The following is an 11,849-nucleotide window of genomic DNA, read 5'->3' on the forward strand; positions in this document are numbered from 1 at the left end:
GCACAAAACCCTCAGGAAATTGCTGACAAATGGGATTTTTTCCCAGACAAAAAGGACCCTGCTGAGAGCTGGGATTTTTCCAGCAGGGGACAGAAAAATCCCCTGCTGGAAAAGGAAGAAAAAGGGAGAGAAGTGTGGAGAAAAAAAGGGGGAAAAAAAAAGGTGGAAAATTTTTGGTTTTGCTGTACTTACATGGCAAAATTCCTGTCTAGGAAGCACCTGTTCCTCAGCAGCCCTGCCCAGAGCTGGACCCCAACAATGCCAAAGATGAAGAAGACAAAGAAGCAGAGGAGGAGGACGTTGCCTAACATAGGCAGAGTGTCCAGCAGCAGCGTGACCAGGATCCTCATACCTGGGGGAGAAGGGAACACCACGTCAGGATGGGCACAAACCACCGTTCCCACCCTGGATGTGCAGCCGGGCCAGAAAAATCAGGATTTGGTGTTTTCCCCGAAATGCTGAGGCTGGAAAGGGAGGTGGAAATGCCAAAGGCTTGGCAGGAAATGGGAATAACAGCAATCTCCAGAGGATGGGATTTCCAGGTGTTTTCATTCAAGGACACACAAGCTGCAAGACAATTTTTTCCTGGAGAAATGCTCCCAGGAATTGTCAGCCTCTGGAGGAATTGTTAAAATACGGATTTGCAAACATTGCAAACTCCCCTCATGGATCACAGGAATTGTTCCCCTAAAAAACCACAGAGCCTGGGCTCCACCACAGAGAGCTCCTGTTCCGTGGAGAACAACTCTCCTTGCTGGAAAGGAGGGGAAGTTTTGATTTTTTTTTGGTTTTTTTTTGAGGCTGGAAAGCAGGATGCTTTTCCTCCAAGGAAAGCTCTGCTCCCTTTCCCTCCTCGTGCAGAGGCTGTGGGGACCTTCCCACCAATCCCACACCTCTGCCAAGGGTCTCCATGAGCCCCGAGTTCCTCCAGCCTCTGGTGCCAGGGAAACGCTGATTTCCATGCCAAATATTCCAACTGGAATTTTCTGACAATGGGGTTGGAATTCCTGGTGGTTCTTCCCAATATTTGGGTTGGAATTCCTGGTGGTTATTCCCAAAAGGGAGTTGGAATTCCTGGTGTTTATTCCCAAAAGGGTGTTGGAATTCCTGGTGGTTATTCCCAGCAGTGGGGTTGGAATTCCTGGTGGTTATTCCCAAAAATGGAGTTGAAATTCCTGGTGGTTATTCCCAACACTGGGGTTGGAATTCCTGGTGGTTATTCCCAACATTAGAGTTGGAATTCCTGGTGTTTTTTCCCAATATTGGGGTTGGAATTCCTGGTGGTTTTTCCCAATGTGTCCTGTCACAAAATCATGGAATATCCCGAATGGGAAGGGACACACCAGGCTCCTCAAATCCAACTCCCGGCCCTGCCCAGCACTGTCACCCCCTCAGGAGCAATCCCACATTTTCCTGGCAAATCCATCTTAGGAAAAGCAAGGACACACTCAATCCCCACTGGAAAGACAATGCTGGGATTTTCTCCCTTTTTTTTTTTTTCCCCTCTCTCACTGATATCCTCCCTCTTTTTTTTTTCCAAAAATGGGTAAAATTTCTCTCCCCATTCCAGACAATTTTTTTTTTCTGCTCAGCTCCTTTTGGTATTTGGGGTTGTTTAGTGGCATCATCCCAGAGATTGAATCCAGCTGTTCTCCAGCCACCCCGGGCTCTCCTTGGAATGTTGAGTGTGCCATGGGATAAGAGCATCCCCAGGGCTGAAACAAGGAGCAGGATTTTCATCCCCATTCCATGGGATGCCTGGTTTAAATCCCTCCAGCAGAAAAATAAAAATAAATTTTAAAAATACACAAAAATAAAATTTAAAATAAAACCCCCAAAATATATAAAAATAAAATTTAAAAATACACAAAAATATAATTAAAAATTAAAAACCCACCCCAAAAATATAGAAAAATAAATCTAAAAATAAAACTAAAAAATCAAAAATAAATGTTAAAATAAGTGTTAAAATAAATGTTAAAATAAATGTTAAAATAAATGTTAAAATAAAGCAGTGAAATGGATTAAAAAAAAAAAAAAAACAACCTAATGACCACTGTTGAAAAAACAAATCCCCGACTCCAGCCCCTGCCAAGTGAATAAATTGCAGGAATTCCATTTTTCCAGTGGTTTGGAAGGAATCATTTCTAATAGAAATGATGTTTTTATTGGCCAGGGTTCTTCTTTCTTTTCTTAACAAACTGCATGTAGCTGAAAGAATCTCGTGGGTGAATTTATTGTGCCTGGAAGCCACAAGCTGATGGTGCTGGCTGGATCCCAGGGAAGAGCCCAGGAATCCCAGGGATAAATCTCCAGGCTGGTTCTGCCTGTTTCCCTGCATTTAGCACCAGGTTCATCTCTTCTGATCCAGCTGTTAATTTTATCTGGTGGAAAATCCCATTCCCAAGTCCCAGAGCTGGGAATGGCATGGACGCTGCTGGGATGGGCTGGAATTCCAAGGAAATCCCTTGGCTGAGCTGTGCCATGGTTACAAAAATGTAACCACAAAAATTCACCAAAATTCGGGGATTTTCCCATCCTTTCTCCACAGATTCTGGAATATTTTGGTCTGAAAGAGCAAAATTCCCACTGTTCCGAGTGGGTGGGGTTGGACAAGTGGAGGCTGGATGATCTGCCCTCCAGGAATGGGGATATTTCTGGGAATCATTCCTAGGAATCCCAATCCTGGTGCTCAGGTCCCCTTGCTCCTTGGGCACCTCCACTCCAAACAGGGATTGAACCCGCTGCATTTCATCCCACAGAATATTAACCAAAAACGGGATATTTTCTATCACCTGCCTGATGGAAAAATATGAGAATCCCATGGGAATTGCAGTGGAAAAAACCTTGGAAGGCTCGTTCGGTGTCAGGGATCGGGGGGACAAACACAAGTTGGACTCAGAGCAAAATTCCACCTAAAGCTGGAGTTGTTTGGATCTCTGGAGCTTGGGGTGAATCCTTCAGTTCCCCTGGCTGTGCCTTCAGCCCAGCTGGATCCCAGCTTGAGATTCCCACTGTTCCATGGGAAGAGTGAAGGGTTCTGTGGATTTGAAGGAGTTCAGAGGGAGCCTGACCCTCGTCCCAGCCTGGAGGGCTCCGAGCCCAGCCCGTGGTCTCTCTGCTCCACCCCATCCCCAGAGCCCCAAATCCCAGAGGGAAAGCTCTCAGGAACCCCAAATCCCAGAGGGAAACTTCCCTGGAACCCCAAATCCCAGAGGGAAACCTCTCTGGAACCCAGAATTCTAGAGGGAAACTACTCTAGAACCCCAAATCCCAGAGGAGAAACTTCTCTGGACCCCAAATTCCAGAGGGAAACTTCCCTGGAACCCCAAATCCCAGAGGGAAACTTCTCTGGAACCCCAAATTGCAGACAGAAACTTCCCTGGAACCCCAAATTCCAGAGGGAAACTGCCCTGGAACCCCAAATCTCACAGAGAAACTTCTCTAGAACCCCAAATCCCAGAGAGAAACTTCACTGGAACCCCAAATCCCAGAGGGAAACTTCCCTGGAACCCCAAATTCCAGAGGGAAGCTTCCCTGAACCCCAAATCTCAGAGAGAAACTTCTCTGGAACCCAAAATTCCAGAGGGAAACTGGGTGTTGTGCTTTCCAAAACCCTGGCAACAAAACCTCGTTAGGAAAACAAAGCTCCAAAGGGTTCCAGGCCCCTTTTGGCCTCTCTTTTTTGTGGCCACGTTTTGAACTAAGGACCTCACTGTGCAATTCGCTGCTTTTGTTCCTCTTTTTCCAGAAACAAAAACAACCTGTGGAATTGGGGGTTCTGAGGGAAATTCCTGGGTGTCAATATCCATCTGTTCCCTCACATTTTCCTTGGAGGGCCTGGAATCAAACCCCTTCTGGGGGAGGTTGTTTGGCTGTCCCGAATCCAGGCAGGATTTGGGGCTGGCTCACTCCAGCAGAACAGGAAATATCCTTTTTTTCCCTTTTTTTTTATTTTGGCTTTTTTTTTTTTTTTTTTTTGCCAGGGTCCCTGTGATTTCCATCCAATGCTGCCGCATTTTGATTGAGGTGGATTTGGGTTGGAAAAGGATGGAATTGCTGTGGGATGAGCACCTTGCAAAGGCCGGCTCAGCAGCTGGCTGATCCCAGCAGGGAATTATTCCAACGTGGTGCCTCGGATTTAAAATTGGATTTAGAAGCCAAGCAGCTGAAGCCACTTGAAAATGGATTTAGGAGCCACTTGAACTTCCTGTCGAGGATGATCCCAATTTTGTTTCACACGGAGCAAACCCTCCCTGGGGTTTTAGCAGCAAGGGAAGCTCCTGAGCTGCTAATCCTGAACATAAAATCCTGGAAAGATCTTAAATCACTGAGGAGGGAAAACCAACCCAGCAGGGCAAGACGATCCCTCTTGGAAGTGACCTTTTCCCTTCCTTTGGAAGAACATTGTTTACTTTACACTTTACAGAGAGATGTTTTCCCTAGAAAAGTCACAAAAACCTTGAAAACAGCTCCGAGGGTCAATCCCCTGCTCCCTTGCCCTGTGCTAACACCAATTATGATAATGACGATCTCTAACTCGCCATTAAAAATTAAATTAATCCATTTCCTCTCATTAGCTGCACAAAGCAGGTGTGCAGGTGTGTGTGGGGGAGGTTATTCCCATGGTTTTCCAGTTTTCCCAGACTGAGCTCAGAAATTGAGGTGTGGGGAGGGTTATTCCCAAAGTTTTCCAGTTTTCCCATGCTGAGTTTAGAAATCCAGGTGTGTGTGTGGGGGGGTTATTCCCAAAATTTTCCAGTTTTCCCAGACTGAGCTCAGAAATTGAGGTCGGGAGGGTTATTCCCAAAGTTTTCCCAGACTGAGCTCAGAAATTGAGGTGGGGTGGGTTTATTCCCAAAGTTTTCCAGTTTTCCCAGACTGAGCTCAGAAATCCAGGTGGGGTGGGTTTATTCCCAAAGTTTTCCAGTTTTCCCAGACTGAGCTCAGAAACCCAGGTGTGTGTGGGGAGAGTTATTCCCAAAGTTTCCCCAGACTGAGCTCAGAAACCCAGGTGTGTGTGTGGGAGTGTTATTCCCAAAATTTTCCAGTTTTCCCAGACTCACTCCAGTTTTCCGAGCTCAGAACCCAAGGTGTGTGTGGGGAGGGTTATTCCCGTGGTTTCCCAGAGCTGTGCCCGGGGGTGTCACTTACTGGGGACCCTGTTGATGGCGCGCAGGGGCCGCAGGACGCGCACGGTGCGGATGGCGGACAGGCTGACGTTGTGGCCATCCAGGGAATATTCCATCATCCTGCAGGGAAAACAGCACAGCAGTCAGGACGGGGGTGCTCAGGAAAAGCTCAGGAGAAGCTGCCTGCAAGCCCAGGGGTGCTTGGTTGCAATTCCATGAAGCAGTTCCAGGCTGGATGGGGTTTGGAGCAATCTGGGATGGTTGGAGTTATCCCTGCTCATGGCAGGGCTGGAATGGGATGAGATTTAAAGTCCCTTCCAGCCTTTACTGCCTTTACTTTGGGAAGCAGGATTTTCCTTCCAGCGCGTGAAGAAACCTCCAAGGAAGCTGCAGAGGGAAACTCCAGCAGGGATTGTGGTGATGGGACAAAGGGGAACGGGTTCACACTGAAAGAGGGGAAATTTAGATGGGATGTTGGGAAGGAATTCCTGCCTGTGGGGGTGAGGAGGCCCTGGCACAGATTCCCAGAGAAGCTGTGGCTGCCCCTGGATCCTGGAAGTGTCCAAGGCCTGGCTGGATGGGGCTTGGAGCACCCCTGGGATAGTGGGAGGTGTCCCTGCCTGTGACATGATCCTTAAGGTCCCTTCCAACCCAACCCATTCCATGATTCCCCAACTCTCCAGGACAAGGAGCTGCTCCCCAGCTTTTCTCTCCTCCTGTGACCAAACCTGAACACCCAAACCAACAAAAAATGCACAAATCATTTTCTTTCCATTTGATTATTAAGAATAAAGAACATTTTCACCTTGATTGTTCTTCCCCACTCCCCCTAAACATTTTGGATGGATTGGCACTCAGTAGGTGATTCCCTACCCTGGAAAATGGGAGGCACAAGGCTTTGGGATGTCTTGTGCCATCAACAGCTTCCAAACCTTCAGCTCTCAAACCCAAAACTTATCCTGGGAACCTGCAAGATCTCCAGGGACTGGAGGGACCAGGATGCCAAGAGTGGGGTCCTGTTATCAGATTCTACCTGGAAATCCTGAATCCCTTGGAAATGCCCCACAGAAATCCACTGGAGCTGGGAATTTTGGGAGGATTGGCACTGGGTAGGTGATTCCCTACCCTGAAAAACAAGAGGCACGAGACTTTGGGATCCAAACCTTCAGCTGTCAAATCCAAATCATATCCCGGGAGCCTGGAATGTCTCCAGGGACTGGATGCACCAGGAACCTCTGGGTTTCAGCTCTCCTGAGCACCAGACAGAGAGCTCACCAGTTCCACGGGGCTTGAAACGTTCCAGGGAACATTTCTGGGGCGAGGAAAACATGAAAGGACTCTGGGAGCTGGAAGGAACTTCAGACACCATCCGTGCTGGAGGCGGGAGCTGTGTTTATTTTGTAGCTCCCCTGCTCCCTTTGGAGCTGCTGCTGAGGCAAACCAGCTCCTCTGAGGAGGCAGAACGGGGCAAACAAAGCTCTGCTGATCACTTGTTCCCTTCTCATCACAAAAAAACCCTCGGAATAACTTCAGCACATCCATCCCCTGGCTGGAAAAAGCAGCTTTGTTGTTCCAGTGGTGAGTTCCCTGCTAAAAGCAGCTCCAGTTGTAGGAGCACACGCTGGATTGAAGGGCGGTGGTGGTGAGAGGTGAATCCCAGCCCTCAGCACAGCTTCTCCTCCCCCAGGGGTACTCCCAGCTCCAGCCTCTCTTTGGAGAGATGGGAAATCATACCCCAGATACGGCTCAAATCAACCAGAAACATCTGGAGATCCAGGATCATTCAGGAGAGGTGGGAAATCATATCCCAGGTATGGCTGAAATCCACCAAAACCATCTGGAGATGGTCCAGGATCATCCAGGGAAGGTGGGAAATCATATCCAAGGTACAGCTCAAATCCACCAAAACCATCTGGATTGGCCAATCCACCAACCAAGGATTGGCCAGGGAAGGTGGGAAATCATATCCCAGCTATGGCTCAAATCCACCAAAACCATCTGGAGATGGTCCAGGATCAGCCAGGGAAGGTGGGAAATCATATCCCAGCTATGGCTCAAATCCACCAAAACCATCTGGAGATGGTCCAGGATCAGCCAGGGAAGGTGGGAAATCATATCCCAGCTATGGCTCAAATCCACCAAAACCATCTGGAGATGGTCCAGGATCAGCCAGGGAAGGTGGGAAATCATATCCCAGCTATGGCTCAAATCCACCAAAACCATCTGGAGATGGTCCAGGATCAGCCAGGGAAGGTGGGAAATCATATCCCAGGTCTGGCTCACATCTGGAGAAGGTCTGGGATCAGCCAGGGAAGGGGTTTTCTTCTTCTCATCTCCAGCCTGAGTAATGCCACACCTCCAGCGGGGTCTCCTGCTGTTTTCATCCTCCCCAAACATCTTCCAGCCATGGCAGGTGGGGAAAAACCTTGGAAAACTCCCAAATGGCCTCAGCAGCCACTTTCCCCCTCATTCCAACAGCAAAATTCCCGGTGCCAAAGCTGCCCCTGAGGATGAGCAGAGGGCTCAGCCCTTCTGCCTCCATGGGGTGCCCAATCCTGGGTTTGGGGGAGCTCTGAGGAGCTGGGGGTTTTCTGCTCATCCCACAGATCCAACATGGAAAAACACCCTCAGCTCCTTGATCAGAATCCTGATGCCGAGTTTTCCCCTGCCACTCCTCCCTTAAACACCGCAGCAGCTTTACAGGAAAACATAATTAAGGTAAAAATAATTAATAATTAGGGGTTTTTTTTTGTTGTCCCTGATGTTCCTTCTCCAACTGCACCCGAGTTCCAAGGAAGCTCCGCTCAGGAGAGCTCATGTTTTATTCAGGGCACTAAAACCATTCCTAATTGTATTCCAGACAAATAACACAGAGCACAACAAAACCCCATTAGTGCAGGGAAGATGGCACAGCGCTAATGGAAAGGGAAAAACGCCCCAACATATTCCAAGGATGTTTTAATTAACCCCAGGCTGGTCATTAGGAACGCAGGAATTCAGAAGTCAGGCTGTAATTAAAGCTTTCCATCCCTTCCAGGGCGTACTGAGCAGGTAGGAGAGCCTGGGCTTTCCAAAGCTGTTTATTTATTGGGTAAAAAAAAATAAAGTTTGAGCCTTGCCAAGCTTTTACTCCACTCAGTTATTCCCTGTGGGGGTGAGGGAAGGGGTGTCAAAAGCAGGAGGATCATCCTTGGAGCTGTTTATTAACACATCCTGCACAAACCAGCAGCTGGGGGAGATGGAGTGAAGCTGTAAACCAGGAGGAGTTTGGAATTTGGGTGAAATCCCAGCCAGCTTTTCCCACTGAGATTTCAACCTTCCTAATGGGGTTTTTGGGCTGAATTCTTGTTCACCCCATCCCTGCCTCGCTCTGCTGCTGGCACGGGGCAGGAGTGGGGCTGAGCTGAGTTTTTTTTGGAGATAACAGCACTGGGACACTCAGGATGTGTTAGGATTAAAGGATTGCTCCAAACCCCCACAGCTCTGCCTGATATTCACCACCCACCCCCAAACCCAGCGTGGTTTTGGGATGAGGATTAAAAAGAATCAGATTTGGGAGATTCTGCCTCCCAAGGCATTGTGAGAACCAGCCAGGACAAGGCCGGGATTTGGCTCCCGGGGATTTCCCTGCCCCAGGATGGGGGGATGAAGTGGTTGCTGCCCCTGCCATGACGATGAAGAAGTCCAGGCGGTTCCAGGTGTCTCCAAGGTAACACTTCTGCCCAAAGATGCCCAGGGCCACCATCTTGATGACCATTTCCACGGCAAAGAAGGCAAAAATGAAGTCATCAAACGCCTGGAGAGCGGGAAAAGAGGATTTCAGTCAGTCCTGAGCACCCCCAGCACGGGGACATTCCATGTTCCCGTCACCAAAGTGCCACCTCCCAGCTCCCAAATCAAACCTGCCCCTGGCACAGCTCCTGGCTCGTTCCAGGCCTTGGGAAGTGCTCCCAGCTTTGGTTCATGCCCTGATAAGGCGTGAGGGTATCACAGGGCTGGAGCCCCAGCGGAGCCAGGCTGGGAGAGCTGGGAGTGTTCACCTGGAAAAGGCTCCAGGGAAACCTCAGAGCCTAAAGGGGCTCCAGGAGAGCTGGAGAGGGACTTGTCCAGCCTGGCCTGGGACACTTCCAGGGATGGGAGCCCACGAGTTTTGTGGTGTCCAAGGAATCCAGAGGGATCTGCCTTCCCACTTCGGAGCCTTTGTTAAGGATGGAGAGAAAGGACCTGGCTGGGACAGATCCACGCCAGCCTTTGGGCTCACCCCAAGCAGACCCCACACAGGCTTTGTGGAAAACCCACCCCAGCTCTGTGGGAAAGCTTGTCCTGGGGAAAAGGAACACGATGGGGGTCCCATCTCCCCGAGCAGCCGCCCCAGCCCCGCATCCCACAAACCCCGGGGATCTGGGGCCGGGGACTCCTCACCTCCAGGATGGTGCAGCGCTCTGACTGGCACTCCACGTCCTCGCAGGGCTGGAACATGCCCAGGGTGACGCAGTTGAGCAGGATCACCAGCATGCTCACGTGCTCGAACCAGGTGGCACCGGGTTAAGGACAGCACAGCCTGGGCAGGGGACACATCCACACCATCCTCCCATCCAAACCCTTCTCCCGGGCTATTCCCAGCTCCAAATCCCGAGTTTCAGCAGGGGATCACCCCACAGCAAGAGAGCAACTCAAGGGCACCACCACCAGAGCAGTGCCCAGTGCCAACCCTGCTCTTCTGGATTCCCTCCGGAGTTGGGGGAATGAGGTTCTCCCATTCCAACCCCATTCCCACATCTCCAGAAGGGAGAGATTCCATTCTGAGATCCACATCCTGATGGAAATGAGGTTCTCCCATTCCAACCCCATTCCCAAATCTCAAGGGATGGCAGATTCAATTCCGAGATGCACATCCTGATGGGAAAGAGGTTCTCTCATTCCAACCCCATTCCCAAATCTCAAGGAATGACAGATTTCACTCTGAGATCCATATTCTAATGGGAAAGAGATTCTCCCATTCCAACCCCATTTCCACATCTCCAGAAGGGACAGATTCCACTCTGAGATCCACATCCAGATGGGAATGAGGTCCTCTCATTCCAACCCCATTCCCACATCTCAAGGAACGACAAATTTCACATCCTGACGGACAAAGACAAAACAGAACCAAGCTGGTGGGGCCAAGGGTGGGAATGTTGGGATTCAGGATGCAGAGGGCATGAAAAAGAAGGAAAGGGCTCCCAGCTGGATGTCTCCAGTCTCCAAAATTCCCTCATATTCCTCACAGGATCCGCCAGTGCTCAATTAACCGATAATTAATTGATCTAAGTAGGAAGTGGTGATTTGCATCAGTGCAAAATAGGCCCAAAGTTGCTGTTTGCTGCTGGCAGGACAATTAAAAATCCCACAAAAAGATGGAATAATTCTGCAAATTAAGCAGGAACGAGAGAACTGTTTCTAGGGAAAATAATTGGAAACATCTGGATGTGAATAAACCTTTGTGCTTCCGAACCCACACCTGGGGGAGGCAGAGAGAGGCACAGACATTGAATTATTTCTGATAACAGCAATTCCTGGATAAAAAACCTCCCATGTTTATTCCTTAGGAATATTTTATCTGGGATTTTATCCGTTCAGGATAAAATTTATTGCAGCAGATCAGAGCTTCAGTCTCAAACTGGTTTTGCACGTTCTTACTCATCCAGATGAAAAAAAAAAAAAGGCAAAAATCAGTGGGGTCAAATCTTGCAGCTCCCTAAAATCTGATCCCAAAAACCAAGTTCTTATTTTAGAGGGGCTTTAATTGGAAAATAAATTTAATTTAATTTAAAAAATCTAATTAATTAAATAAAATTTAATTCAGAGCTGGGAACGCCTCAAAGCTGGGAATCAACAGGGCAGGCTTGGAAACCCACTTGTCCAAAATGGAAATAAATGTAGGAAGCCTGAGAAATAAATGAAATAAAATCCTGGGAATGAAGCAGGAGAAGCTCCTGATGGGATTTTTACATCGCTGAAATTCCAATGTTAGTTTAATTTCTCCCTCCCTTCCATGATTTCTTCCTGATTTTTCTCATCTTTAGGAGCTATTTGGATGCTTTTCCCTGGAAGCCCAGAGATAATCCAACCCCACTGAGCCAATACCCAAATCCTGCCCCAAAACCCCGACCACAGCCAGATTCCATTCCCAATATTCCATGGAGTGATGGGATCCATGTAAAATTCCCTATAAATAGGGCTCCTGTGTCTGCAGTTGCATAAATTTCCTTTATTATATTTTCAGATTTTTTCCTCCCCTTTAAAGTCCCTGGAGCCCCAAAAACTGGGATTGAACCCCCTGATTTCCTGCTTTTCCAGAACCTCCCAAAGCCATCCAGGCTCCAGCAGCCCCATGGAAATGTCCCAAAAAAACCCCCTGGGATGGGGATGGGGTGATGCTGCTTGGCAGGGTGGGATTAGGGATCACATTCCCAGGGATGAAAAACCCAATTCTGGTAGGATGGGAAAACCTCCAGAGGAGGGGAAAAAAAAAAAGTGAGGAAATGGTGAAAAAAAGTCCTGGAACAGCACAAAGAGCAAGGATGTGACTGGAGAGGGAATTCCCACAGAACATCCTCGGGGATGTTCCCAGAGCGCTTTTCCAGCCGGGGAGTCGGGGAAGGTGAGGGATGGCACAAATTCCTCCCGGCAAATCCCCTAAAAGCGGGAACGCGGCTGTTGCCATGGCAACGGCAG

At 48.8% G+C, this 11,849-nt stretch overlaps 1 protein-coding gene across 1 annotated transcript in view; it reads right to left on the minus strand.

Annotated features, from left to right (window-relative positions):
• The window catches only part of CACNA1H (calcium voltage-gated channel subunit alpha1 H), a gene marked incomplete at its 5' end in the record, with an annotated part of 109,398 nt that extends 99,733 nt beyond the window's left edge, over nucleotides 1-9,665 (minus strand). Inside the window, 4 exon segments of the mRNA XM_031061064.1 lie at nucleotides 193-352; nucleotides 5,155-5,252; nucleotides 8,795-8,928; nucleotides 9,555-9,665. Coding sequence (XP_030916924.1) covers nucleotides 193-352; nucleotides 5,155-5,252; nucleotides 8,795-8,928; nucleotides 9,555-9,665 — 503 coding nt within the window.
• Between the last annotated feature and the right edge of the window lie 2,184 nt (nucleotides 9,666-11,849).

The sequence above is a fragment of the Geospiza fortis genome, unplaced genomic scaffold, assembly GCF_000277835.1.
Source record: "Geospiza fortis unplaced genomic scaffold, GeoFor_1.0 scaffold213, whole genome shotgun sequence".
NCBI classification, from domain to species: Eukaryota; Metazoa; Chordata; class Aves; order Passeriformes; family Thraupidae; genus Geospiza; species Geospiza fortis.